The sequence below is a fragment of the Ptychodera flava genome, chromosome 8 (assembly GCF_041260155.1).
Source record: "Ptychodera flava strain L36383 chromosome 8, AS_Pfla_20210202, whole genome shotgun sequence".
In the NCBI taxonomy this organism is placed as follows: domain Eukaryota; kingdom Metazoa; phylum Hemichordata; class Enteropneusta; family Ptychoderidae; genus Ptychodera; species Ptychodera flava.
Window position 1 is genome coordinate 3,831,071 of NC_091935.1, and position 27,445 is coordinate 3,858,515.

Consider the following 27,445-nt stretch of genomic DNA (forward strand, 5'->3'; position numbering starts at 1 on the left):
TAGTTTCAAGAAATTTATGTTTGTTTGGCAATTTTGAGTGTCAGCAAGCTGTTTGGTGTGCTGTTTGGCTGTTTGGCATTCTTTGTGTGCAGCCAGTACAAGGGAAACCCTGTTAAAATAAAGGAAAGCATACATCTACAGTTCACTTGACCACAATGTTCACTGCTGTTGAAAGCTTGAAAGAAATATCAATGAGGCAGACACAGAAAATCTGCAGTTATATGCGAGTAAAACTTTTTAATGAATCTCCAAAATGTATAATCTCTTACAAGAAGGAAATGCATTGAAAACTTTGGCGTACTGCTTCAACACATGCATGAAAACCTGAACAGTTGATCTAAATTTGCGCTCACTACTTTACGACACTAAACTACAAGGCCTCTTTCTAAATAATGAATTGAAAATACTACAATACTTAAACTTCAGTGGAGATAATTTGTATATATCCTTTCCAGAGCCATTAGTCCCGTATCAGTGACTAAGAACTATTTTTTGTGTCTTTTCGATGTGATCAATAAGCGCATGACAAGTTCACTTGCACAGTTGCTAAAATAGCTCGTGAAACACATGGCTCGTCTCCTCATAGGCAGCAATCTGAAACTTTCAACTGAGCAAAACTTAATAAAAAAATCACTGAAATATTATACCAAACATACCTGTTAAAATTAAGGAGAGTACACATCTACAGTTTACTCGACCACAATGTTCACTGTTGTCAAAAGCTTGAAAAAAATATAAAAGAGGCAGACATAGAAAATCTGCAGTCAAGTAAAACTTTTTACTGAATCTCACAAGATATAGCAATTTAGACTCTCAGCAGTGAAAGTCAAACACTGGTGGCACTGTACAGACTCTCGCGTACAGATTACGTCACTTGCATTAGGTATTTATTTATTTATTTATTTCGAACTCCAACACAGATATGATACAGTTAAAAACCATATACATCCGCACTTACAGGAGGATTTTAGTAAAAAACAAATAACATGATGTTACAGGACAAGAAAGCTAGTTAAAACAAATGACATGCACAACGAGGACAAAGTAAAAAATCAAAAACAAAGGCTTTTAGCTTTTCTTTTAAAACTCAAAACAGAAATATTAAATTGGCAGACATTGATAAAAACTATTATATAGCTTTGGAATGCGATTAATAAGTGAATTGCTAGTAAATTTAACTCTACCACCAGGTTTATGAAATTACCTTTTCTGTCTAGTTGATCGCCCAGGAATGTGTAAATTAAAAACTGGTTGGTAATCAAGAAGGTATACATATAGTATCTATACATGTATATAGCATACATTAACAATACCTATATATAGCATATATTAACAGTTGCCCATATTGTTTTTATGCATCCACAGTGGTTGATTAATCAATCATTACAGTCAAACCTATGCATGTCAAATCTGGGTTGATGACAGCCGTTAATCGTGCTGTAATGACTGTCATCCACTGTTGTTGGTCTGAGCCAACCAGTTGGAAGGATAATACCATCAGAAATGTCTTCATTATTATCATTGATCAATGTCTGATACCAGATGACTATAATCAAAGCTGCTGCGATCTGTATTCCTTTCCTTATTGTCATCAGCATCTGTCAAGAGTTTAGTATTTTGTGATTGTGGTTCCAACAAAGTCAATGAGTCATCTATGACACAGTCATATTCAGTGGCTTGACAATACCCTGAGTGAGTTTTCCGGTTGATCTGTGCCACTTGATATTCAGACTGTTTGGGAATATCTTGTTCACTTTTAAAAGTCTGGTAGTCCAAACCTTCATTGGAAACTATGCATCCAGTCTTTTCTGCTATTTCTGATGGTAATGGCATTATCTCATCATGGCTTATCCTTTCCCCTTGATATTGAGACTGTTTGGGAATATCTTGTTTGTGTTTTGAAGTCTGAAAGTCCACATCCTCATCGGCAAGAACGCATGCAGTCTCTCCTGGTGCCTGTGATAGTAACGGCATTATCTCATCCTGGCTTATCTGTTCTAGGTCATATTGAAACTGATTGTGAATATTTTGTTTTCTTTCTGAATCCTGGTAGTTTGAATCATTATTGATAGTTGCACATTCAGACTGCTCTGGTTCTGATAACAGACATGACAATTGAATTTTATCATCATCATTATTATTTTTGTCTGTGGAGTCTTGCATAAAAGTTGACATGAATTCTTGATCCATATCACCCAGAAAGTTTGAAATGTTAATATCATCATCATCATCATCATCATCATCATCAATCAAATCAGGAATGATTTCAGTTCTTTCAGAAATATTATCAGCATCCCTTCTCTCACTGTGAATATATGAAGTCCTGCTACCGGAATTTCTGTCTGTAATATTGTACACACAGCTTCTATCAGCTGATAATGATTTTGGCTGTGTATTGCTGTTGGACTGTGCAGGTATTGGTTCACCTAGGTGTGTGATAACAAGATCATCATAGACTTCTGATTCCACTTGGACTTGACGTCTTTCTCTGGTAAGAACTGCACTGTTGTTTTCCTGTAAATTAAGATATTTTAAATTTCATTAAATTTTATATACACAGTCGATGATATTTAAATCAAAAGAAAATTTGGTTCACCAAAAGAATACCTGCCCAAATCTTCCTTATCAAAACAATTCAGCATTCTGATGCTTTTGTGGCAAATTAACCCCTAGCATTATGTTACTTTGCAAATTGTTCACTGAGGTCCCAGCCTTCTCCAGTCTTGCCAAAAATGTGGTCTGCTCAACTGTATGTTTGAAATTCAATGCTAGTGATGACTTCAACTATTCCTCCTAAGTGAAAAATAACATTTCTGCAATTTAAACCTGTAACTCTGTAAATGTTCCATTTATTAACTAAACTATACTTCTGTGAGTTTGGCACTGATTTTCAATTAACCATTTTTGGTTATAAATTTTCAAAAATAATTGAAATTCATGCTGTAAGTGGTTTTTTACATTTGTCAGTCTATAAAATAAACTTATTGATAACAGTCAGAAAGAATTTAATCAATGAATCAATCAATCTTTATTATACTCAACTCACACTAGCAGAGAGTGTGGTATGGTACATTCCAAAAGTGGACAAAGTACAAAACTGAACACTTTCAAGAGGACAACAAAGTATCCAAGTTGTGCAATAAACAAACTGTTTAACATTGGGAAGGTTACTGGAGGGTCGATCAGCACAAATCAGTGTTCTTCAAGAATATTGCAAGATCTAAAAAATTATACTCCATAACACTTTTAAGGGCCGTTTCTTTTTGTGTGACACTGGAAAAAGTGGAGCAATCTATTCCACTTTCCTGTAACAATAAAACTTGTTCAGTGATAAACTTTTTAAATGAGAATAATAAATGAAACTCATCATATGTACGCAATTTATTACCTCCTCTATTTTTTCTAGTATCGTTTGACATATTCTCTCTCCTAAGAATTCAAATACTAGCTTGATATCTTCCTTTTTAATTTCTTGTTTAACTGGGCATATGATGTCACTCTTAAGGAGTTGAAGACATTCATATGATTGTAACTTTCCAAATTACAAAGAATAAAATTTGCCCAAGGAGAATTTATATCTATGTTTTCTTGAAGTGCCTGTTTCAGAATATGATTTCCTGGCAAACTATTTAACCTACACCAATATTTAATGACAGACATATAAAGATTGATCTTTAATGGAAATCTGCCAAATTCTGCTCTTATCCCTTCAAGTGGAGTATGTTTACTCACTCCCAAGATAAATCTGTAATAAGACATACACAGACCTTCAAGGCAATTATCAGTACTTGTAATTTCTGTTGCCCAGAAAGAATTTAACACATCAAATACATCATTTTTACATCAGATGTAATCTCATAAGAACCTTCACAATTTGGAATATTTCCTGTATGGATTTCTTTTTACTTTCACATATTATGCAAATACCAATACTACTTACTTCAGAATCACCAGGAAGCTGGACTCTTGCTACAGGATCAAAGAAACCAGTTCCCCTAACTTTCCTGTAGAGAGGTCGACCCAGTAAACCACACAATATTAATATAGTTGCTCCGACTGGTATTAGGATGGCTGCTACTGCGTCAAGCTTGTTGGTCGTTTCTACACAGAGAATGAAAAAATTATACAAATAATTTATAATAAATGTACATGTATTTACTGGCAAATTATTACTTTATATAAGAAATAAGAAAGTGTTTGGATTGATATATTGGAGATCATGTCTACTTTTTGTATGAACATTATGATATGGATGGTACTGAGGAAGTTCATAGTACCTGGCAGATATTGTGAGTGCAGAGGTCCTTTGGCAACATTCTTAGGGCAGAAAATTTTTCCCGTATGGCTTATACTTACAGTCTCCCTATATACACAGACATTCATCAATAGCTTGCATAGAAAACTGCCAACTATGCCTATAGTATCTTTGCCATCTGTCTCTCACACACAGTGGATAATATACAGCCAGTTTGACAAAAAAATTTTGAAACATCAATGTCTATTAGACTAGCGGTTTCTGTGATGATGATTCATTAAATATACAAAATAGTTTGATACTGCTTAATGCTTTTCAGTGCCAGCACATCATTGTATGAGCAACATGTATAATTATAGTGTCATCAAATTTGAAGCAGTCTTACTGGATGCATTACTTTTTGTGGTGCTTGAACTCACAATATCTATAATACTAATTATCCTGGCCCAGGCATAGCAGTCAGTTAGCTAAATGCCATGAACATAGATATTTCAACAAGTGGCCTGAAAAAAGTGCTAGTGGTGTCCAAACTTGGAAAGTTTGGGCGATTTAATCACAGTTATGTTAAACCGAGAAAATCCAGGCATAAAATGTGCAATGTAAACAGTACATGTAAACCGAACAAACCGATTAGAATGAAACTAACAACCGCTTCTCTTAACTTTCCAATGTTGGACATCAGTGAAAAACAGAAAGTTTTCAATTATTTCCCAGTGTGTAAGAAGTATGTGTAACATCAAATGTGAATACCTGTTGGGATCAGATAATAATTTATATTATTTTTTACAATTATTGCAAGCAAATTATGTAGGAAGTCAACATTGTCCAAGTTAGTTGAAAGTTGTGATCGAAAGCAGAAAAAACACAGGTCATTTGTTCAATGATCACTGATACATGTAAACTGAACCTCTGTTAGAAGGAGCAAACTTACATAGTGTTTGAGGGAAAGGTAGTCAAAAATTTTGTTTTATTCAGTTTGTGTGATGGAATGACCTGATATCATCCTCTCATCTTATTAATCCTGCGTGTGAGTAGCACTTGGCTTACTCCATTTTGTGATGATTACTTAATCAATTAATGACCCGACAGCTGTGTGTGTGTATGTTGATTAGAATTAAGACAATTATACTTGAGTTGGTAATTCCTGGTAGTGTGCACCCTGCCAAATGGAATTCATGTAGATCCAAATTCCCTATCTGTATTTCTGTTTCCTCCATGAAATATTTGCTTTAGGTTGGTCCAATACGTAAAATAGCCTCAGATTTGTTTCCTTAATCAAATTTTACAACAAATTGATACCAAATATGACTACATCACTTTTTAACAATTTCTTTTAAATGTCTTGCAATGCGCAAACAAGGTATGGCTTAGGTCAGCCATATGGAAGCCATATGGACTTATATACCCAAGTGCAAAGCAATCAGACCAGCAATATTTTAGAAGCCTTTTTTACCAAAATTGGCAAAAACTGCCTCCAAAATACAAAATTAAGCATTTCCTAACTATATGAAATTATCTCACTGAGGCCATCCTAAAAGGGACCTGTATACCAAGAATCAAAGCTGTCTAACCAGCGGTTTTGAATAAATAATCAAATTGACTATAAATGACAAAAATAGCCTCAAAAATAAAAAAACTCACAGACTTTGGCATGATTTGTAGAAATCATATTTATGTCATCCCTAGGAACATGTATACCAAATGTTAATGCTGTCAAACTAGAAATTTTGAAGGAGATTTTTTGGCCAAAAACGGCAAAATTGCCTTAAAATTACAGATTTACATATTTCAGCATAATTTCAACAAATCTCAAGACAGTAATCACTGCAGACCAGCAACCAACTATAAAAACTGTCTGACAAGCGAATTTGAAGAAGATTTTTAAAGATTTTTCAACCAAAAATGACAATAATTTCATTAAAAATACAAACTTGCATATTTCATCACAGATTGAACACATCTGAATGAGATTATTCCTAGGGACCTGCAGCCAAATATCAGAGCTGTCTGACCAGTGGTTATGAAGATTTTTTACCAATTACCAAATATGTTTTTTTTTAGCTAATCTGCATATTTCCACACATACCAAAAAACGAGATAGTTTCATAACCCTATGTTGCAGCTACACAACAAATATCAAGTCTGTAAGTATTGTTGTTCTCAAAATATTTGAGTAGACGGACATCCTCACAAATGGACACACACACATACTGATGGTGGACGCTTGACAGATATACATCCCAATAGCTTCTATAGACTATAGTCTATAGTAGCTACAAATGAATATATTTAGAATCCTAAAAGGATTTCTCTTGACAAAGCCACAAGTAATCATGCTCTCTGTTGAAATTGCCGGTGCCTTTGCACAGAAATGGTTGCTTACACTAATATTTGAGACAAATGTTGTTGGTATAGTTGTACTGCAACATACAGCTACACTTATGGAAGCTGGACAGTAGCATATACATTACGTTTACTTTTTTGTGTATGTCGTATACAACCAGGCAAGTTTTATAGATAACTTTGTAGATAAGACCCAACTCATTTGAGTGTCACTATAGGGCGAGAAAATGATGCTTTCTCGCAATCAGTGAGATTCTGTTCTTATTCTCACTGCTGTCGGTGAGAAAATTTTAATCTCCACTGGAGATTGGTGAGAAATGCACTCCTTGGCAAGAATCAAGTGTGAGAACAAATTCTCACCGGTGAGAATAGAAATTCTCACCAAGTACAGTGAGAATTCAAATTCACTGGCGAGAATCATTAAGACTCCCCATTCATTCTGATTCATTCTGATTCTCGCCAATGAATGGGGAGTCTTGATGATTCGCTCGCCAATGAACAGGGAGTCTTGATGATTCTCGCCAGTGAATTTGAATTCTCACTGTACTTGGTGAGAATTTCCATTCTCACCGGTGAGAATTTGTTCTCACACTTGATTCTTGCCAAGGAGTGCATTTCTCACTAATCTCCAGTAAAGATTAAGATTTTCTCACCGACAGCGGTGAGAATAAGAACAGATGCTCACTGATTGCGAGAAAGCGTCATTTTCTCGCTCTAGTCTCGCAATTTTTCCCTATAGTGTGTTCGGAGGGCTGAGAGGACTTAATTGTTAAGTGTCCATATTTATACAAATTTGACAACTGATATCAAATTGGCATTAGTACAAGAATTTGAGTTCTTGAACAATTTAAGTAACTATGGTGATTCTTTACCTGGAACAGCTGGAATATTGGCATAGGCTGGACGAGAATCAGCAATGCTGTTATAGGCCACAATGTCAAGACTGTACCTTTGATCTGGTCGTAGACCTATGATAAGGATACAACTTTTACATGTAGTTCAGAACTGAAATACCTAAAATCTCAAACAGATTCAGTTTATAAGTCAAACAATTTGTCCTCTGATGGTTATACTGTTTGATAACCTGGTACGCATTGTTAAAACATGCACATCGTGGTAAGCCAGTAACAATATCATCTTTAATATCTTGTTTCACGTATCACAAAATAATCAAAATCAGACAATTTTTTCTTCTGGGAATTGCACTCAATTTTAGCCATTGTGTTTATGTCATTGATACTTTTACAAAAACTCAATACCAGTCCACACATTTGAGTTTATGCTGAACAATTTCAGTGACCAAAGCAGCAGCAATCTCAAGTTGAAGCCCATGAGATGTAAAGTTCAAACATCTGAATTTGCTCACCTTTAACAGTATAGCTAGTTATATTATTTGATACATTGTAAGTTTTCACTGGGGTTTCAACAATTATTGTTGTGTCCTCTGTTGTGTTGAGGTCATTTTCCTGATGTGTTGGGTTAATTTGTCTTTGATGAATCTTATATCCCAGTATGATACCATTAGCTTCATTTTCAGACATTGGCTATAGACATGTTGGAGAAACAAAGTGAAAATTACGGTACAGTTATCAAAATTTAACTTAAGCCTGGAACATATGAGCTAAACATTATAGTGCCACATGGTGAAGACAATGTTCTTGTCCAATATATATATATATATATATATATATATATATTGAAGCTGTACTTCTTACCATTGGTATTTTTTGGTAACCTGGTTTTTCCAGTAATGTAACTATGAAGTGCCCTATTGACTATAAATTACCAAGATTAAAGATTTGAGATTCAGTCTACTTTAGAAATGGATTGGTTTTCATTCCCTAAACCTACATTGTAACATCTTTAATTAGCAACCCACACTACCCCGGCAAAATGTCAACTGTGGTATACCATGGTCAACAAGGTATTTGATGGTTTTTGATGTTTGACCGTGAACTACCATGGTCGGCTATGATATGAGACCACAGTAGGCATTCCAATACTATGGTCTACCACAGTTAACCACAGTCTATCATGGCTGACCTGTTTATGGATATCAGCTACCATGGTTGACCATGGTATTTGATGACTGATTGTATTTATGACCATGGTTATCAATGGTCAACTGTGGTTGACCATGATATTTGATGACTCATGAGTTTAATATTGATGCCCAATTTTCTTGATGATCATATTGATAATAGGCTGTATGTATATACACTTCTAATTTACATAGTTGAGTCTCTTGACATCATTCACAGTTGTTAGAGAGAATTAATGTAGTTGCCCGGGAAGCTTAGACCAATTTGCTGTATTCTTGTTCATGTCAGAAGACTGTGGACAAATATCGAGCTGAATTTCTTGGAATTATTGACATGGAGGGCATCAAAGCACTGCTACAATGGCAGGAAGTTAAGACTATCTCAGTCTCACTCAATGTTTGCCTCGAAACATGATATCAACATAGGCTAGGTCATAGGTCCATTGTCATTCGACCTTTGACCCTTTACCATGCTGTCACATGTCATAAAGCAATGCATTTGATTGGCTCATTTGAAGCAGCCATCTTCAAAATTCACTTCAAACAGATTGTCTGTTCTGTGAACAACTGGTAAAGTAGCTGTGCTTTTAACATTGATTTTGGGAGGAATTTAGGGGTTTTTTGCTCATCGAACATTCAGGGAAACACTCAGAAGATGTTGGAGGATGATCTTTGATAGAATCTGAAGGGCTTGGCTGTTATTGAAGTGGACACTATAATGGAGGCTAAGTTTGCTGATCCTTAAACGAGTCTGTCAAGTTATAATGACACCAGTCAGGGATCACTGGTGTTTTGCAGAGTTTTGGTGAGGTTTATACCAAGATTTTTTCCGTTCTGACAATTTTCCACCCAGGGTTTGGTTCAAAAACCATCAAATACGATTGGTCGGTGATCATAGTTGACCAAGGTTAATAACATGGTCAACCACGTTTGATGCCCATGGTCAACCATGGTTAACCATGGTTAACTACCTTGGTTTACCGTGGTTGACTATGGTTGGTGACCATGGACAACCATGGTAATTTGTGCCATTTAACAAACATGGTCGACCATGAACTACCAAGGTTGAACATGGTCATATGACCATGAATTAACATGGTAGTCCATGTTAGACCACCGACACTTTCGCCGGGGTATATAGCTTTTTTTTATTGCACCTAAACAACCAATAAGAAGTTTCAACTCTCAATAGAACGATCTTACCTCCCATTTAAGTCTGTACACCCTGTTTTCATATTCATCAAATCCAGACTGACTGATATCAGTGATTTTCACTACGCCACCTGGAGCTGAAATACATTATAATATGAGCGCTTTTTGACTTTACAATGAAGTCAATCAGACTCTCGTTTCAGGAAGGCAAGTAATACACTTCATAGGAAACTTGAAGGAAATGTCATATAATCAAATTTTCCTTGAAAGAAAATCTGTCCAATTCTTATTCCTTTGCTTAAAGTCCTGGCAAAATTCTTAACTTAACACAATTAAGGAGGACATGACAAAATAGTTCAGGAAACCAAAACCTTCTATTGACATTTTAGTTTACACTAAAACTATACAGTACAAGGTGAAATTGCATGACAATGGTTCTACTCCGGAATAAAAAGGACGCGATGCGTTCTCGAGACCCAGTACGCCCAAATAATCACGTGATGCCGGTACAAACAAACCCACATGTGTACTAACGCGCATGGAAATACACGACGTTTATGTGCGTTTGCGCACATGACTTTGTTTGTACCGTGGTCGATTCGAATTCCGGGTTTGGCCTATGTGTCCACATATTCAGCACATGTAGTCAGCCTGAAGAGTTTTTGTGGTCTTACAATGGAGTGACATTTAAATTGCCAAAGAATTTAATATATATATCATTTGTCTACCTGCTTCTGCTGTTGTAGCATCAACAGTTTCTGACCATTCACTCCATTTAATTATGCTATTGTTCAATATGGTCACTTTCTCACCGATATAGTTAGATATACATGCAACCTTGAAGTGGTACTTGGTAAATGGGATGAGCCCTTCTAATTCCTTTCTGGTTTGGTCTTCATCAGGTAGTACTTCCTATCAATAAAAGAAAAATGCAGTGTATATCATAGCTCATTTGACATTTCCAATTTTAGAACTCCGTGGAGAATGTGGAATATCAACTATAATTGATCCCTCACATAAATTTAGAGTTGCACTAATTTGCACAAATGCATTCTTCAATCACTTCAATTCAGCTCTTTTCATGAGAAGACCTTCCCCTACATCTACATATTATACTGATTCTACATCATTATGATAATAAAACAACTAAGTCCAGAGACTCCTGCATGACAAATTGTCGTGCACAGGTTGCATAGAATGCATTTGTGAACTACCCCTGGGTGTGTATGTAACTCAAAGTTGAATTAGATGAAATTATCATGAACTAGAGTTAACATGCGTACTTACAACTATAGGTCCAAAAAAAATCCATTCATCTGTTCTTACAAATTATTTGAGAGTGCTATATAGGTATGGCAATGGGAAAATGGGGTTCTTCTATACAGCAGTGAATCTCTGCCTGTGACAAGCTGTGACTTACCATTTCTATGCACACTGTAAGCGCAGATACATGTTTTGTTCTGTCTAGTATATCAAAGTGTGAGTGTGTGTGTTAAGTGGAAATTGATGAAATCAATTCAAGAAAATGTATTATCATTAATTGAAAATTAAGTAAGTTAACATGGTAGCTGTTGGTAATGGTTATAGGATGACTTGGAAATAAAAGAAAACTGTGAAATGTTATCACAATTAAAGGTTTTTTCTGCAAAGTTTAACTTGTAAGTTTTTGTTATGCTACATGTACCTCTCAGAATATTCAGAAACCAGATGTGAACTGAATATGCTCGCGTGTTTTATAACAGGTTCATTAATAGTAGTACGCAGAACAATCAGATATCTGTTACATCACTGTATGTAGCAGGTTTTATCAACTTCGCACAGTACTCTCAGAGTTTAATCACTTATTACAAAAACTTTATTTAATATGCAAATGAGCTGTTAATTAACTTGACACTGCTCAATGTTTCATGGGACAATTAGCTATCAATCAGATCAATATTTGTAGCACATTTCATTGAATTGAATGCTGTAATTTTAGAATAATACCACTAATTACAAAATAATTAAATATGCAAATGAGCCCTTAATTAACTTGACACTGTTCAATGTTTCATAGCACAATAAAATATTTATCAGATGAATATCTGTAGCAGGTTTCACCAAATTTGGTGCCGTAATTTCAGAGTTTATTAAATATGCAAATGAACCCTTAATTAACTTCACACTACTAAATGCTTTACAGCACAGTCAGATATCTGTCGGATAAGTATATGCAGCAGTTTTCATTACATTTGATGCAGTTATTTCGGAGTTATATGACTAATTATAAAACTTCCCAAAATATGCAAATGAGCTATTTATTAACTTGACACTGCTCAGTACTTCTCAGTACAATTAGATATCTATCAGATCAACATCTGTAGCAAACTTAGTGCTGTAATTTTGGAGTACAAATCGCTAATTACAAAGTTCATTAAATATGCAAATGAACCCTTACTTAACTCCACACTACTAAATGCTTTACACCACAGTTTGATATTAGTCGGATCAGTATCTGCAGCAGATTTCATCACATTTGGTGCAGCTATTTTGGAGTTATATGACTAATTACAAAACTTCATAAAATATTCAAATGAGCTATTTGTTAATTTGACACTGCCAAATGCTTCTCAGTACAAATAGATATTTATCAGATCAATATCTGTACCAGATTTCACTGAATTAGCTGCCGTAATTTCAGAGTTATATACCTAATTACAAAGTTCATTAAATATGTAAATGAACCCTTAATTAATTTTATACCACTAAATGCTTTATACCACAGTTATAATTAGATATATATAAGATCAATATTTGCTGCACGTATCATCAAGTTTGGTGCAGGAATTTCAGAGTCATGTCGCTAATTACAAAAGTTCATTTAATATGCAAATGAGCAGATACTTGACATGACACTCACAGTATCATCATGGCATTCTGAGATTGTCATCTGTGAAAAGTTTCATGAAATTTTGTGCAGTATTTCTTGATATATGTCTACACTGTCATTACCGTCTCCATAGGGAAACCATTGTACGGGAAAAAACGATATTGCATAACTTCATTAATTTGCAAGCCACACTAACCAAAATCTAATCAGTTCTTGCAAGTAGCATATGGTACCTGTCTACTAAATCTGACGTTTTTGAGTTATCGTGTAAACAGACAGACAGACAGACAGACAGACATCGCTATGACATTAGCCCACGTGTGTCAACATGTGAGCTAAAAATCATAGTGTTCTGCGCGCAGCCCTAAACCTTGATGCACATCATGATGTACACTACACTGTCTTTGTAGATGTTATGGCAACTCCTTCATGGTCTTCTTGATTCATATATTTGCTAAAAATGTTATGATGATCAGTTCAACTTTAAGTGACTGATCAGGCTAATTGTAATCTATGAAATAGCGAAACTGCGAAATGGCAAAATAGCGAAATGAAGAAATAAAGAAACTGAGTAGTAAATTCAAATATTTACAAAGAAATGATGAGAAACTGAAATATATAGAATGAACAAATCCGACAAATAGCAAACAGAGGGTCGATTCGATGTAACACTTGCTCCACAAGCTCTCCATTGTCCTGTTATTACAGCACCATCATGTGAGTAAGGGAAGTGAGAGAAATTAAAGGGAGGGAGGGCTGGCATTTTTTCAAAATGACGCTGTGCGTAAAATAGTGACCCTTCAAAAGTGTTGGTGACCTCCCCTATTTTCATGCACACCAGCACTGACCCACCACTACATGTCACAGTCCACATCAATAATATTTAGACCCTTTTTTCTTGTGGCCACCTTGGATTTTAACCTTGAAATCTACCTTGTTTGTATAGTACGTGATCAATCAAATTTCTATACATTCACTTTGTAGACCATATGGCCAGTCTGCTACATTGCAAATGTCAATGTCTTAAACCATGTCGATCTAATCTTGCGATGAAGATTTTGAAAGTATTATTATTTCTGAATTTTCTGTGACCTTTGACCTGCCCTAGACCTTGCAGCAAAGCTATGACTATATAGTTTCCTACACACAGTCCGAGAGGGCTGGTGCATATTGACAAATGACCGGTAAGGGATGAACCATATAACTAAAATTTGGAGTTTCTGGTGACCTTTGACTCTCATCATCCTGTACCTCATTTATTATACAATTATGAAATTAAAGGCTAGCCAATAGAGCTAGAGATCTGATATTTGTGGACAGGGATGATTATGTAAGCAAAGTTTTCCACCAAAATTTCACATTACCAGGATGACCTTTGACCTTGATTTTATCAATATGCCTAGAAATCAGTAACTTCAAGAACTACATGAGCGTTCATATTTGGTGGGATGAGGCACCTAATGGAGTCACATCCTGAACCTCATTAATTCGTGAGAACACCAGCCCTCCCTCCTGGTAATTTCTGTCCAGTCCCTCATTGCACAATTTCGCAGTTCCGCTATTTCGTCGATTACAATAAGCCGACTGATCACTATATAACAACTCCTATAGTTTACAGAAACCCGAGGTTAAGCAAGCTACTCAAAGGACATTATATATTGTTATAAATTAATAGTCGAGCCAGCGGCTTACTGACTACGCATGCGCAGATTCATAATATACTATGCTAGTAACCGAAGTGCACCCGGCTTTCACAGGTGCTGCCATGTTTTTTTGAGTGCTCGTAAATGAGCAAATACGAATCGTGCAAAGTATTATTTAATAACATGCTAGTAATAAAATATATCTCTTTTATAAAGCAGTAAGTATTATTATCCACCTTGTTACTGATACAAAATATTGATCACTTCTAAAAAATAGAAAAAGAGATAAAAACTTGTTTCGCTAATTTTCAGCTTGCAAGTCAAAGTTGCAGGGCAGTGCAGTTACTATTGCAACAATCATGCACAAGATGTTGTTAAACATAATAGGTTGTTATCATGTTAAATACTGCCAATTTTTTATATATTGAACAGAAAATCTATACCTGTAGGGTATGACATCATGTACGTGAACTGTTTTCATCAGAGGGCAAACCGGGCATAGTTGTTGTACAAATGTATACAGCAAGTAACAATTAATTCAATTTTATCCTTTACTATTTCTAATAATGAATCAATACAAATAACATTTCTAGTTTAAACCCCTAGCAAGACACTAAGAGCTATATAACATTAATGGTGATGATCCAATTAAAAGATATACCTCATTCCATGTTGATATTTCATCTGATTTTTGGTAAGCAGTCTTGTACATTAAATGGTATGAATCCTTCCAGTCAGTTGGAGGGCACCACTCAACAGTAGCAGTAGAACTTGACGTTGTTGCATTCACTGATCGGGGTTTGTTGGGTATCGCTTGAAAGATATAAGATAGGAAACGTCAATTACAACATAATGCCTAAAGTACAGTCAAAGTTGTGTTAATAAGTAAAATGTAATGTCACATACTCATTTATAGAGCGTATATTGTACAACCTCAATGTAGACAAACACTTTGTGACAGCTGAGAGACATCAAAGAGTTATAGGGCTCAGACAAACAATAATGCTTAATTTGACATTTCAAAATACTTGTCAAATCTTTTAATGTAATTCAAACCTATTATGAAGTATTTTCTTCTTACTTTCATTGTCAGGATTAAAGTCTAGCTTAACCTTCATTTTTCCCAGTGCATTGGTCAGCTGTAACATCATGGTATGAGAGGTGCCATAGTTTTGTGGAAAACGGCAACTGTAATCAGTTTCACAGATACATCCTTCAGTTTTTTTGGTACCATCACTGTGATTTACACATTTGGTAAAATTTTTCCTGAAACTTAATAAAAATGATAATTATTACAATAATGTTCATCATGCTGAAGGCCTTCTTTTATAAAGAGACAGTACCATGCACTGGCAAAATGCAGTTTTACATGTTGATATTATATTAAATGCCCCAATAGCTGCGAATTATATGATTTTTTTTTTCATGATTATATTTTCAAACCAGTGTTTGTTCGTGTAAATATGCTGACTGAAGGACATGTATAGACGTATCACTGCTGCCTGATTTGGACCACGACTACATATTTTAACAAGTTAAATAATAAACAGATGCCGCAACTGTAAACTCTGGCGCCCCCATAGAAAAGTACAAAAAATGCTGTATTTTCGTGCACATTTGTAATTATCCAAGAAACAAGCATGATGCCATTTACTTGAATGCGTCCACACAATGGCCGAGAGTATGTTGTTGTAATCTATATTTTTTTTCTGTCACATGATCAGTTTTTGAAAACGGTGGGAGATCTACAATGGTGGTAAAACGTTTGAATTTACATGCCACTTTCAACACTTATGACAGTGTTATATACCTTTACAGTCTTTAATGGGTCTTCTTCAAAGAAAACTCTTGGAAAACTCAAGATTTTTTGACATTTATTGGTTTATTACACATTCACAGCTGTTGAGCTTTAAAGCAACTGCAGCTGTCTTTTTTGTAAAAATTTTCATACATTCTGGTGCCAACAGTCAATTATTATTTTCTTATGCATGATATTCAAAATTAAGGAAGAAGGTACGGTAGTTCAAAGCATGACCCTCAGAATCAGATCTCCATTGGCTGTTAAATTTGAATGGACACATTCTGCTTAGGGACTGGTCAGTTTCTTCGGCCGGGGGTGGGGGGTGGGGGGGGGGCGTGGATTATTTTTTGCCGACGTCAAAAAGTGGCTGACCCCCCCTATTCCAAATTTTGAAAACAGGGTGACCCCCCTATTCCAAATTTTGAAAACAGGGTGACACACACACCCCCCCCCCCCCCCCCCCCGCGACTGTAAAACAAAAGGTGGACACAAATTATATATATATATATATATATATATATATATATATATATATATATATATATATATATATATATATATATATATATATTATATTTTACATACATTTATATTTTAACAGTCATTCTGTGTTTTAAAGAAATTGTTGACATGTCAGTATGTCAGTTGTAAGATAGGAATTTCAAAGTGTCAATCTTAAAGTTTGAATACAGTACATTTTGAATGAGCTGTGAATGTATTTCACACTTTCTATGCTTAACCAGATGTCCTGAACTATTGTACAGAAATGGATGTCAATCATTAATATCAAAGAGGAAAAGGCAGTAAATCAAAAATTTTGATGGGTGTTAAGACTTGCCAGCCATCCAATTAAATCTCCTGAGGAGCCATAGAGAGGCATTTTAGCCAAATCTGATGTGTGCAGTGTCTGAGATGACCTTTTCTTGTAACATTGAAACCATAAAAGCGCAGCTAATAATGACAAAAACTGCCTTTTTTAACTGTTATTTTGGTCATAAAAAAGCATCATTCTACAGAAAACCTGGGACACAAAGGAAAACAGTTGCATCAATGAGAACGAAAGATATCTTGTCATTTATCTATCTTTAAAATAAGTCGCTGTATCAAAATATATTGTGAAATATTTGTGCATGTTGCTTTCTCATACTGAATTCTCATAGAGAGAACAGAAAAGTATCAGGAATTTGTCTTGTTTATCATATGAAATGCAGATTTCATAACGGTACACTTTCACTTAGCAAACATCAAGATATCTCTGGCATATATCTCTGATTTATTAAAGTATGGCGCCCGAAGGGCGTGGAGAAAAATATGAAACATCCTGATATCTCTGATATATATGTCTTGTATATTAAAGTCATGCACAGGAAGGGTGTGCTGAAAAATGTCTGATATATTAAAGTAATGCGCTCGAAGAGCATGCTGAAAAATATTGAACATACAGATATCTCTGATATATGTATGCCCGATATGTTAAAGTTTGGCATGCTGAAAAATATGTCTGATTATTAAAGTTATGCGCCCAAAGGGCGTGCCGAAAAATGACTACAAGTGAGCTCCACTTTAAAGGGAAGTTTACCAAGGATGATATTTACATATGTGCTAGCTTTGTGGTCACTTGTCCAGGAAAACCATAATTTTTCCAATTTATAACTCGCGCGATTTTTTACAAAAGCTGATAAAAATAGTACAGGAAGTTGCCATGTAATTTGAATCATGGGAAAAAGCTCCAGGCTTGGAGCTTGCATCATGTGATATGGAAGGGACCATCTTCCGATGGGTATGGCATTGTCAACTCACCAATGCTCAAACCAGGCTGTGCGTATTAAAATAACTATTGTTTATACTGAGTATCTTTGCAATACAACTTGACTAATATTGTCAACCACAAAACATATTCTACCACAATCTATCATCATCAGAAATTTACCAATATCCTGGCCATGCAGTAATAATAATTTTTCAAAGAAATATGGCTGAAATCAAATTACTTTTTAAATTTTTTTTATTGTTTTCCCTATTTTTCATTTTAATGTTCTATAAGTCAAAATACTTTTAATGAAACGGTATTATCACCAGTAATAGAACAGGCAAATAAGGCACAAGAATATAGTCTTTAGTTATTGCAGCAGATCACTAAGTCTTGACAAGAAAAACCAACAATTAAAATAAGCTTTCATGATATTTACAGTATTGGAAAACAATTACTTACCTTAATTTCCAAGAAAATATAAATTTTGATGGTAGGTTTGTGAAAGTTTCATTCCAGAAACAATATATCTCTTGCATATTTGAAGATTTACAGCGTAGTGTAGCATTAGGCTTTCCTGATAAAAACAAAAAAGCATATCAATGAATGTAAGTTGCAAAGACAGAAGGATTGAACCAATTAAATTTATTCTACCAGATATGTCTGCAGTCAGTGCTGACAGTGTCCCAGACTGTCATTTAGATGATTCCACGTACATGTACCTGAAGTCAAAATAGTGTAGCAATTAGAATATGTGACTTAGGCATATACATAGTCATAGCTATGAGTTATTATTATAAGCATTTCGTCTTAGTGCAAAGTTTAAAGTTTTCTGGTCTTAACTGCATTGTTGCCATGGTGATTTATCTAAAAAAACTAAGATTTTTATACATGTAAATATCAGACTTCAACACATTGACTTCAACACACTGACCTAATGTTAGAATCATTATATAGAATCATAGCTCCATGTCATTACTGGAAGCATTCTGTCTTCTTGCAAAGTTTCAAGTTTTCTGGTCGCAATTCATTTGTTGCCATGGTGATTTATATAAAAAGACTAAGATTTTTATACAAGCAAATATTGACTTCAACACACTGAACTAATGTTAACAGTAAAACGTACTTCCAACAGTAATCTTTGTCAAATCATTGTGTCTTCTTCCGGCGTCACCAGGAACTCCACAGGAGTAATTACCAGAGTCATTATAGTCTGCCTTAGCTATGATGAGCAGTGATTTATGTTTCTTCACTTTATATTTAGTGTTTCTTGTGTTTTGCAGTTCTTTGCCATTGTAGTACCACACCAAGTCATGCAAAGTGTGAGTTTCATTCACTTTAACAGAACACTTGAGATGAATGGGTCTTCCCTTTTCAACAACTGCAGTTGCGTTGTGAGGAACATGTACTGTTGCAAAGATAAAAGATGAAAAAAAATCACAGATAAAGAAGTAGTATATGACAGTAACAGAGTGTATATTTCTGAAATATACTATCTACAGTTCAGTTAAGATCTATTGAATTTTCTTTGAAATGGCTGTTGTACAATCTAGAAAATTCACAATTGCTCAATGTAATCTAAAAGAAACGATAAAGCCCCTTAGGATTATCATAATATCAAAAGAATACAAATTTAACCCCTAGGTTGAAAAATATGAGTTTATGTCTGTTCCATAGAGAGCAAGTCAATTAACATTTTAACATTTAACATTTTTATTAGTACTCAACATACACTATCAGAGAGTGTTGTAAGGTACAGTACTCTTAGTACAAAGTGGAAAAAATTACATAATTACATTACTGAATTACATCAGTGAATGCAATAAATGCAACAATGAACATACCGGTACATGAGTAAATTCTTAAAGAAGTATGAATTGATACACAACATTATTGCATACCACCATCAGGTTTTGATACTTACCTTTGATTGTCAAAACTATTGTTGACCCAATCACAAATATTAAAATTAGGACTATAAGCTCCAGATTTTTCACAGACATTGCAATGTGAATTAATTCCTGTGAAGCCCAAACAACAGAAAGAGAACAATGTGATTATTGCAGTGATCAAATGTGAACAAAATAAATTCCCTGAATGTGTACACGTCACATTCATATTGTTAAGGCCATCAATTAGCTTCACTGTAAACTTTATCAGATTCTGTAATGGTGCACATAACTAATTTAGGAATGGACCCTTACAAAAAATGTTCTATAGTATTCAATAGAGTTCTATAGAATCTTGTTTTTCCATAGAGTTCTATAGAAAATGGGGCAAAAACTCAATAAACTTCTATTAAACTTCTAGAAATATCTATAGAATACCTATGATCTATAGAACTCTGTAGAGGTCTATAGAGTCTTTTTAGTAAGGGGAAAGCCCTTTCTTTCTCCTTGGTTTGAGAATTTGACTCATGACATTTGATGGCTTTTTTTATTTTTATTTTTACCATCATGTTGTGTCAAATGCATGGTCACATTCATATTGTCTTACTTCAAGGACATATGGTTGATACCATCAATTGTAAATTTCTTTGAATAAATGACTGCACATCCATTTAGTAAACAAGTTTACATATAATACAATTACCTTTGAAGGATCAAAATGTGCATCTAGTAGTTTCATGTATGTATGCAATTAAGGAGAAGGGTGGCAAGGAAACAAAGTACGTACAAAGTGAAGAGTTAGGCAATGGGCACATATAGAGCATGTCAAAAGTCCTCTTAAGAAAAACATTTATCAGCATTTTTCAAAGCCAGCTGCCATGCCAGACAAAATTCTAAGAGCCCCGTGAATGCACTGTTGGCTTTACCTCATTTTCATATAAAAGTACACACACAACTTTGACCTCATCACTTCTTTCCAGGCATGCCACTTCTACAATGTTGTCGTATATTTCATACAAACATTTCATGAAAAGCTGTTGTCTGTTTAGCAGGCACGATACTGGTGACTGCTGTCCCTGTGTAATATTCTGTGTTATTATCATGGACTCATAAACTAGAAAACCTGTTTGTGTTGATTTTATGCTTTCACTGAGGGTCTCAAAGCAAAAGAGTACTCAGTCACAGTTTATTAGGTTTAGGGTGGGTGGATTCTGCTGTTGTAAATATAACCAAGCCTTGTGATATTAGCTAGATGCTGTTCAGCACAATCTTGAGATATGAATACAGCATAATGGCAGACAGAATTCTCCATATAAACCACATAATAATAAACTTGTAAGCATGAATAATGTAACATTTGTGAGATTAACAATAAACTGTAAATTCTTGCAAACATTTAGAAAATAAGATAATAAGTCCATATAATATACCTCAAACAATGGTTAATAGAAGTTAAGCCTATCTGCAGCTGAAAAAACACAATTGCTGTGCGACTTGTCGACTGATAATAAACTGTGGCAGTCAAAGGTTGTCTTTGAAGAAAATTTACTTTCAAAAATAGAAGTTTTGATGGTATGCAAGCCAGTTGGATGAAACGGTTTCTTGTTATTAAGATACGGTGGCAAATTGGCAGTTATGGTCCCTCCTGGCATTCTGTAACAAAATAAAAATTATTGTAGTTTATAACTGTTGCTAGCAATTTGTCTGAAGGATTTGTCTTTTTATCATTTCAGCCCACGTCACCACCTTAAATAAATTTCAAGTTGATTTGCCATGTAAATTTTTACGAGAAGCCCAGTAGTGGATTTTGATAAAATCTAAGATGGCCAACGGGTAATGTGACCTAATGGAATTTGAAAGATTCAATGTACTAGTGTTTATTTGACCTTATGAGGTCTGCATAACAAAATCAGTGAACTTGAAACTACATGACATAGGGTAAATAAGTTGTTCCAATAAAAATATCCCTGTCCTGCCATTCCATTTAAATGAATTTCAATATTATTTACAAAATTAATTTATCAATTTTAACTAATGGCTTGTTTAGTCATAGCTGACCTATGATCTACATTTATTTATGAAAACAACTTATCAGACGAAGATTGATGACTCTATTTGTCTATCAAGCGAGAAAATCTTCAATACAGGTTATGCCTGCAAGCATGCAACCAGCCATAGCAGACCAAGCTTTAATATACAAAAGGGAAATACACCAGTGTAATTGAAAACAGAAATATCACATGGAAATACATCTTACCTTAACTGCTACAAATGTGCTTGGTTATATCATAGACCCTCGAGAAGTGTTTTTCTCGAGGGTCTATGGTTATATCAGCAAAAATTCTTGGAAATCAAACAAGTTGATCTAGTCTAAAGAAATCAGAAAGAGAACGACTTCAGTAGATTCACAATATACTTTGCAAACCTGAGTAACATTTATATTCAAAAGATTGAACATTTGCATGCATTCAGTTCATTGTTAATATACTAAACTTTCAAAAGCACATATCTTGATAAAAGATTCTGTGATTATACATTCAGAAAAATAGATAGAAAACAGATGAATTAACAACATCTTTGTAATTCTTATCGGTGCTGGGTTGCCTATCAAAGTTCACCAACAGGCAGCCAAAAGTTGTGACAACATCATTTCTCTATAACTTTGGCAAAAGGAGTCTTACTGAGCATTTCAGTCTGATTCTGGAGATGAATCCCTGGAAACCTTTTATGAGTAAGTTGATCTAAAACATTTATTGCTCTATGAGTAAGATCAATCTGTTGAGCCTCAGGTCAAAACCAGTTTTAAGTCTTGTTCAAAGCAATACAGAAATACAAAAACACTGGACAATGATATTTGGGGGCAGTGATGTTGCCTAATCTAATTTAGATCGGCCATTAGAAATAATTCAGATGATCAAGTGCATTTTAATTAATACTGCAACTATAGAATATTTCCTGCCATTTGCCCTGAATGATTCTCAAACCTTAAAACAATTAAATTGTAAATTTAACAGCTACTCTTTTAGTTTAGTAAAGTTTAAAATGTACAGAGGAATATACTGAGGATGCTGTTCTCTCTTCCCTTAATTTGTCTAGTGCTATAATGCAACAGTTTGAGAGTACCAAAAATTAACAAGTCACCTTTGATGACACAGTCCCCACTTGTTAATGGGTACTTTAATTATAAGTCCTCTTCGTTTATTAGGTCTGTGATTAAAAATACTACGGTACAGATTGGGGCTTAATGGCCGAGAATGCCATGGTGGTGAAAGCATAAAACTGACCTTTAATCAAAGACAAAAACACAATAAAAACAGCACTGTCCCGAAGTTGCATTGAGATTTTTCTTTAGAGAAGTAGCTGCCAATTCTTGATCTAATAAACTAATTTCTTGGTTCATGTTTCACCTTTGATTCAACTCGTCACAGCTGGCATTATGACGTTGACAATTGAATTCCGAGTCAAGGTTGTATTTGGTAGCAGATATAAGACATCTTGGGTGAAAATTAGCATATTTGGCTGTAATAATCACCTTGCTTTGTTTAATGATTATTTCCATGCTAATTTTCACACCCCTGAATTCTATCAGCAACCAAATACCCTCGCTTGCTGTTTTAACCTCCAAGTAAAACAAAGAAAAATACCACCAATGATACGGTGTTGGGCTCACATGCAAACTAGCATGTATAATGCATGCTCAATGTAATATATTTTACTCTCTTTTCTGAGAAATCTCACATCAGAAACACATCATTAATTACAGTAAATGACTTCTCTCCTAGAGATATACATAAAAGTAATATTAGTGTTTAAGTGCCACATTTGGAAAGGATTCCATGTAAACTTTATGTATTACAGTGCAGTTTCATCTTCATGTAGCCAAAAGTCAACCCCACCATGAGCCTAAATTGTGAAAAAATTGACATTTTCCTGATTTTTTATGAACTCTAATAAAAATATGAATGGACAAGTCATCGTTGATGACACAGTTCCCACTTTTTAATGGTACTTTAATTACAAGTCCTCAGAGAGCATAGAGTCCTCCTCTTCATTAATTAGATATACTATGATACAGATGGGGCTTGATGGCTGAGAATGAGTTTAATGGCAGTGAAAACAATGTAGGCCATCATCCTAATTACAAAAGGTCATTAAATGAGTCAATCAGTAATAAATCGACAGGATGCTATTCACCCTAAAAAACGAAAATTCATTATGTAAATGCAAACTCGCAATTAATTTAAATGATACCGCTAAGTGTCATTGAATTGTATTTACAACACTATATGAGATCAACTCTACCAAGTGTTTCTTTTTCGTTTTTTCTTGTGCTCTCTAATAAAAATATGAATGAAAAAATGAGAATTTCACTATTTCTACTGAAAAATACAATAAAAAGCACCAAATTTCACCAAGATGCTACATATAGGTTTTGAATTATACATCTATGTAAAATGTACCCAAAATTCAAATTTTCTTTGCTAGTCGCAAATTGGAAAAATTTACATTTTTCTGGATTTTCAGTGCTTCTATGAAAAAGTAGCCACTTATTTCATTAACTTGTTATCACTCTTGATTTAACATATAAATCAAAGAAAAAATTACCAAACTTAACCAAGCTACATTACAGACTTTTTTGAATTATAGTTCTCTAAATATGGAAGAAATTCAGAAATTCAGTGATGCTGCGCAGAAAAGAAAACTTAAGTCAAAGAAAATAGTTTCCAACTTTCTCTATCTGTTTTACATGTTAAAAAGGTTCATTTTTGGCTGATCTCTTCTAATTTATTGGTTTTTCAAACCTTGAGACTACTGTAACTCAAAAATCTTGATTGATTTTCGAATTTATTTTTACTTCAATCATCTTGCTTAGCAAGATTATGATATAAAAAACTGGTAATTAATGGATTCAAATTCTCACTAAACTTCCTACCATAAGTTAAGCCTTCTTGGCTATATATTCACAGGGTATGTATATTTACCATGTCATAATTTAAGTTTATGTTTACGCTTTAGGTTTACAGCCCAAGCGCCATGTGCAGTATAAATATTACAGTAACATTCAATGGTCCTCATATTTTCACATTTCAAAACAACAATTTCATTACCTAAGAGAGCTCAGGTAAAACTGATTTTGTCATTAAAGGGACAAAGCCAGCCATTTTTCATGAATTTCGTTTGATACGAGATACTTAGTGTTTGACATGTTGAAAGGTACTGAATAAATGGGTGACCATGCATATATTCGACACAAGTTTTACTCAAATTAAATGAAACCATCGCAAAAATGAATTAATGGTCATGACCTTTAATTTTTTGAGATGGTTTCATGTATTTGTTTAAAACCGGGATTGAATATATGCATGGTCACCCATTCATTCAGTGTCTTTCAACATGTCAAACAATTAAGTAGTATCTCGTTTCAAACAAAATTCATGAAAATCGACTGACTTTGTCCTGAAAAAAATACATTTTCTGTCCTTTTCACACTGACACAAGGGAATAAACTGTCTACAGTTCAGTTAACATCTATTGAATTTTCTTTGCAATGGCTGTAGTACGTGTGTAGAAAATTCACAATTGCTCAATGTAATCTAAAAGAAATGATAAAGCCCCTGTGGATTATCACAGTATCAAAATAATACAAACCCCTTAAGTTGAAAAATATGAGTTTATGTCTGTTCCACAGAAAGCAAGTAAATAAAAAATAAGTAAATAAAAAATAAAGTAAATAAAGTAAATAAATAAATAAGCAAGTAAATAAATATATTTGTTGGTTTTTTATTTTTCTATTTATCATCAGCTGTGTCATAATGCACAGTCATAGTGATTATCGTCTTACTTCAAGAACATATGTTAGACACCATCAATTATAGTTTTCTTTGAATAAATGACTGCATATCCATTTCAGTGAACAAATTTACATACAATACCTTTGAAGGAACAAACTATTCTGCATTTAGTAATTCCTTATAAGTCAGCAAGGAGAAGGGTGGCAATAAGGAAAACAAGTACAGACAAAGTCAAGGGTAAGCCAATGAGCACATTTTTCAGCAATATGTCATAAGTCCTCTTGTAAACAAATTTTATCAGCTTTTTCAAAGCCAGCTCCCATGCCAGCCAAAATTTAAAGAGCCCCATGCACTTTTCGCTTTGTAATTGGCAGACTAGCTGAACCTCATGTGGCTTATGAGTGTAAACATTAACAACAGTTAAATAGTTTTGCAATGTCTTGTCAACAATAGAGTGAAATGAACCTTGAAGGCAGTCTTAAATTACTTACAATTGACTTGGTCCTAAAACTTTATTGCAAAACTTGTGAATTTGAAACAACCTGACACTGGGTAAATAAGTTGTTCCAATGAAAATACCCTGGTCCTGAGAAGATCTAAATAAATTTATAGAATTTTTACGTTAATTTGATGACAGTAATAATGGCCATTATAATCCACATTTGTTTATGAAAACAAGTTATCAGACTATGATTGATGGCTCTATTTGTCTATCAAGCGAGTAATCTCACAGGTTACTCCTGCAAGCATGCAACCAGCCATAGCAGACCAAGCTTGCAAAAGGAAAATGCACCTTGAATGTAATTGAAAACAGAAAAAATCACAAGGAAATATGATTTACTTTATCTGGCACATTTGTAACAATTAAAGACATATGCCACTAAGCAACAGTTTTCAGAAATCATCTAAATTGTTCTATTCTAGAGACATCAGAACGAGAAGCAGTGAAAGACTTCAGTAGATTCACACATACTTTGCAAACCTGAGTACCATTTATGTTCAAACGACTGAACATTCTACATGCATTTAGTTCATTGTTGATTTACTAAACTATCAAAACACAAATACTGATATAAGATTCTGTGATTATAGATTCAGAAAAATATGTAGAAAACAGATGAATTCACATCTTTGTAATTCTTATCAGAACAAATAGCTGGGGTGAACCATGACCATTCCAGTACACTCCCACTACCTCCATGGTATGCATATCAAAGTTCACCAACGTACAGCCAAATGTTGTAACAGCAGCATTAACATTTCTCTAAAACTTCGGCAAAAAAAGTCTTACCGAGCATTTCAGTCTGATTCTGGAGATGAATCCAAGTCCTAAACCATGTAAAGTAGGTCAAATCCTGGAAAATTGAAGCGTTATCTTCCACTTAGAAAGATACAAAGAGGAACACACAAGTCTACCCATACCTGATCTGGCTTGCCTGTGTACATAATGCATGCATAGGTGGGTTAATTATTGAGGTCAGGTGATTCTAGTAGTTACACATACTTCATCACATGACTAGATTTTTTCAATGCTATCACACTGAAAGCATAGCTGGCATTTATTTTCAATTTCAACTGACAGCAGAATTTACAATACATGTGGAACTTGTTTTACTTAACTGGCATATAAAATGTGATTTCAACAGGTTGAGTTGTTCTTTGTTCTCAGCCTAGCTTTTTTCTGTGGAATTAGCCTGGAGTTAGTTTCGGTTGCATGACGCATACGCTATTTATATACCTTTTATTGTAGGCAAGGTTGACATGTGTCACTGTTTAACAATGAAACACATCAACATGTGTAAACTAATAAAGTATTAAATGAAACACAAACTTAAAAACAACACGTTTTCCCTTGCCGTAAATTTAAAGTTGTATATGTGAAGGATATTTTGGATATTCATGTTTCCTAG

General features: G+C 34.4%; 1 protein-coding gene across 4 annotated transcripts; it reads right to left on the reverse strand.

Moving 5' to 3' along the window:
- Positions 1-212: 212 nt before the first annotated feature.
- LOC139138226 (uncharacterized) lies at positions 213-27,002 on the reverse strand. 4 transcript variants are annotated; one of them, XM_070706508.1, is made up of 15 exons: positions 26,827-27,002; positions 26,027-26,131; positions 22,001-22,113; positions 21,174-21,396; positions 19,779-19,875; positions 18,981-19,262; positions 18,317-18,431; positions 15,385-15,575; positions 14,965-15,116; positions 10,520-10,703; positions 9,843-9,928; positions 7,965-8,142; positions 7,471-7,566; positions 3,941-4,101; positions 213-2,514 (listed from the first exon to the last, which is right to left on the reverse strand). In XM_070706508.1, the coding sequence occupies exons 5-15, from the start codon at positions 19,855-19,857 to the stop codon at positions 1,519-1,521; spliced, it is 2,520 nt and encodes an 839-aa protein (XP_070562609.1). In that variant the 5' UTR covers positions 19,858-19,875; positions 21,174-21,396; positions 22,001-22,113; positions 26,027-26,131; positions 26,827-27,002; the 3' UTR covers positions 213-1,518. The 4 variants fall into 4 exon arrangements, with proteins under 4 accessions (XP_070562609.1, XP_070562611.1, XP_070562608.1 ...); XM_070706510.1 differs by lacking the exon at positions 26,027-26,131 and having other exon boundaries at positions 15,385-15,569; XM_070706507.1 differs by lacking the exon at positions 26,027-26,131.
- Positions 27,003-27,445: the final 443 nt, after the last annotated feature.

Bases quoted from the DNA above. Each gene is read 5' to 3' on its own strand.
- LOC139138226 (XM_070706509.1), bottom strand. From the start codon at position 19,857: ATGTCTGTGAAAAATCTGGAGCTTATAGTCCTAATTTTAATATTTGTG. The intron at 15,117-15,384 runs GTAAGAAGAAAA...ATATCTTTCAAG, and splicing joins CTTTAATCCTGACAATGAAA to CGATACCCAACAAACCCCGA. The intron at 2,515-3,940 runs GTAAGTAGTATT...CTTAATTTACAG, and splicing joins AGCTTCCTGGTGATTCTGAA to GAAAACAACAGTGCAGTTCT.